Raw genomic sequence first — 444 nt, 5'->3', positions numbered from 1 at the left:
TACCTTAAGCAGCACCCTGAGCTGCAGGCGCTGCTGGCCGACTTCCTCCAGGCCCTGCTCCTGCAGCAGCCCCATGACCCCGTCTCCTTCGCTGCCCAATTCTTCGCCCCCTTTGCCCGCCAGCAGCCCCTTGGGACCACCTTCTCCTCTGCTAGAGCTACCAGCCCCCTCCCTAGCCCCCCTGCCTCGCCACCCTCTGGCTAATGGGGAATAAAGCTGTCAGCACTGCCTGTCCAGGATCATATTCTTTGGGGAAAATAAGGCCTGGGGAGGGCAGGGGGTGAATTGGATGCTAACGGCTCCCCCATGTCAGTCTAGGGGGACCCTGTCCCCCTGCCCAGCCGTTCAAGCCCTTGCTTGGGGTGAGAGGTGCCTGAGCATAGCCTGGGGCAGGGCCAGGCTCACACCTTCTGGTATGCTGACTACCACCTCACATTTCTCCGG

General features: G+C 62.2%; 1 protein-coding gene across 1 annotated transcript in view; it reads left to right on the top strand.

The window, feature by feature from the left end:
* The window catches only part of CATIP (ciliogenesis associated TTC17 interacting protein), a gene marked incomplete at its 5' end in the record, with an annotated part of 2,150 nt that extends 1,946 nt beyond the window's left edge, over positions 1-204 (top strand). The window contains one exon of the mRNA XM_008949238.1: positions 1-204. This exon is cut by the window's left edge and continues 6 nt beyond it. Within this exon, the coding sequence (XP_008947486.1) occupies positions 1-204 (204 nt within the window).
* Positions 205-444: the final 240 nt, after the last annotated feature.

Source organism: Merops nubicus, unplaced genomic scaffold (assembly GCF_000691845.1).
Source record: "Merops nubicus isolate BGI_N331 unplaced genomic scaffold, ASM69184v1 scaffold39661, whole genome shotgun sequence".
In the NCBI taxonomy this organism is placed as follows: Eukaryota; Metazoa; Chordata; class Aves; order Coraciiformes; family Meropidae; genus Merops; species Merops nubicus.
Note: the sequence above shows the minus strand (reverse complement) of the source record. Positions and strands in the feature narration are given on the sequence as shown.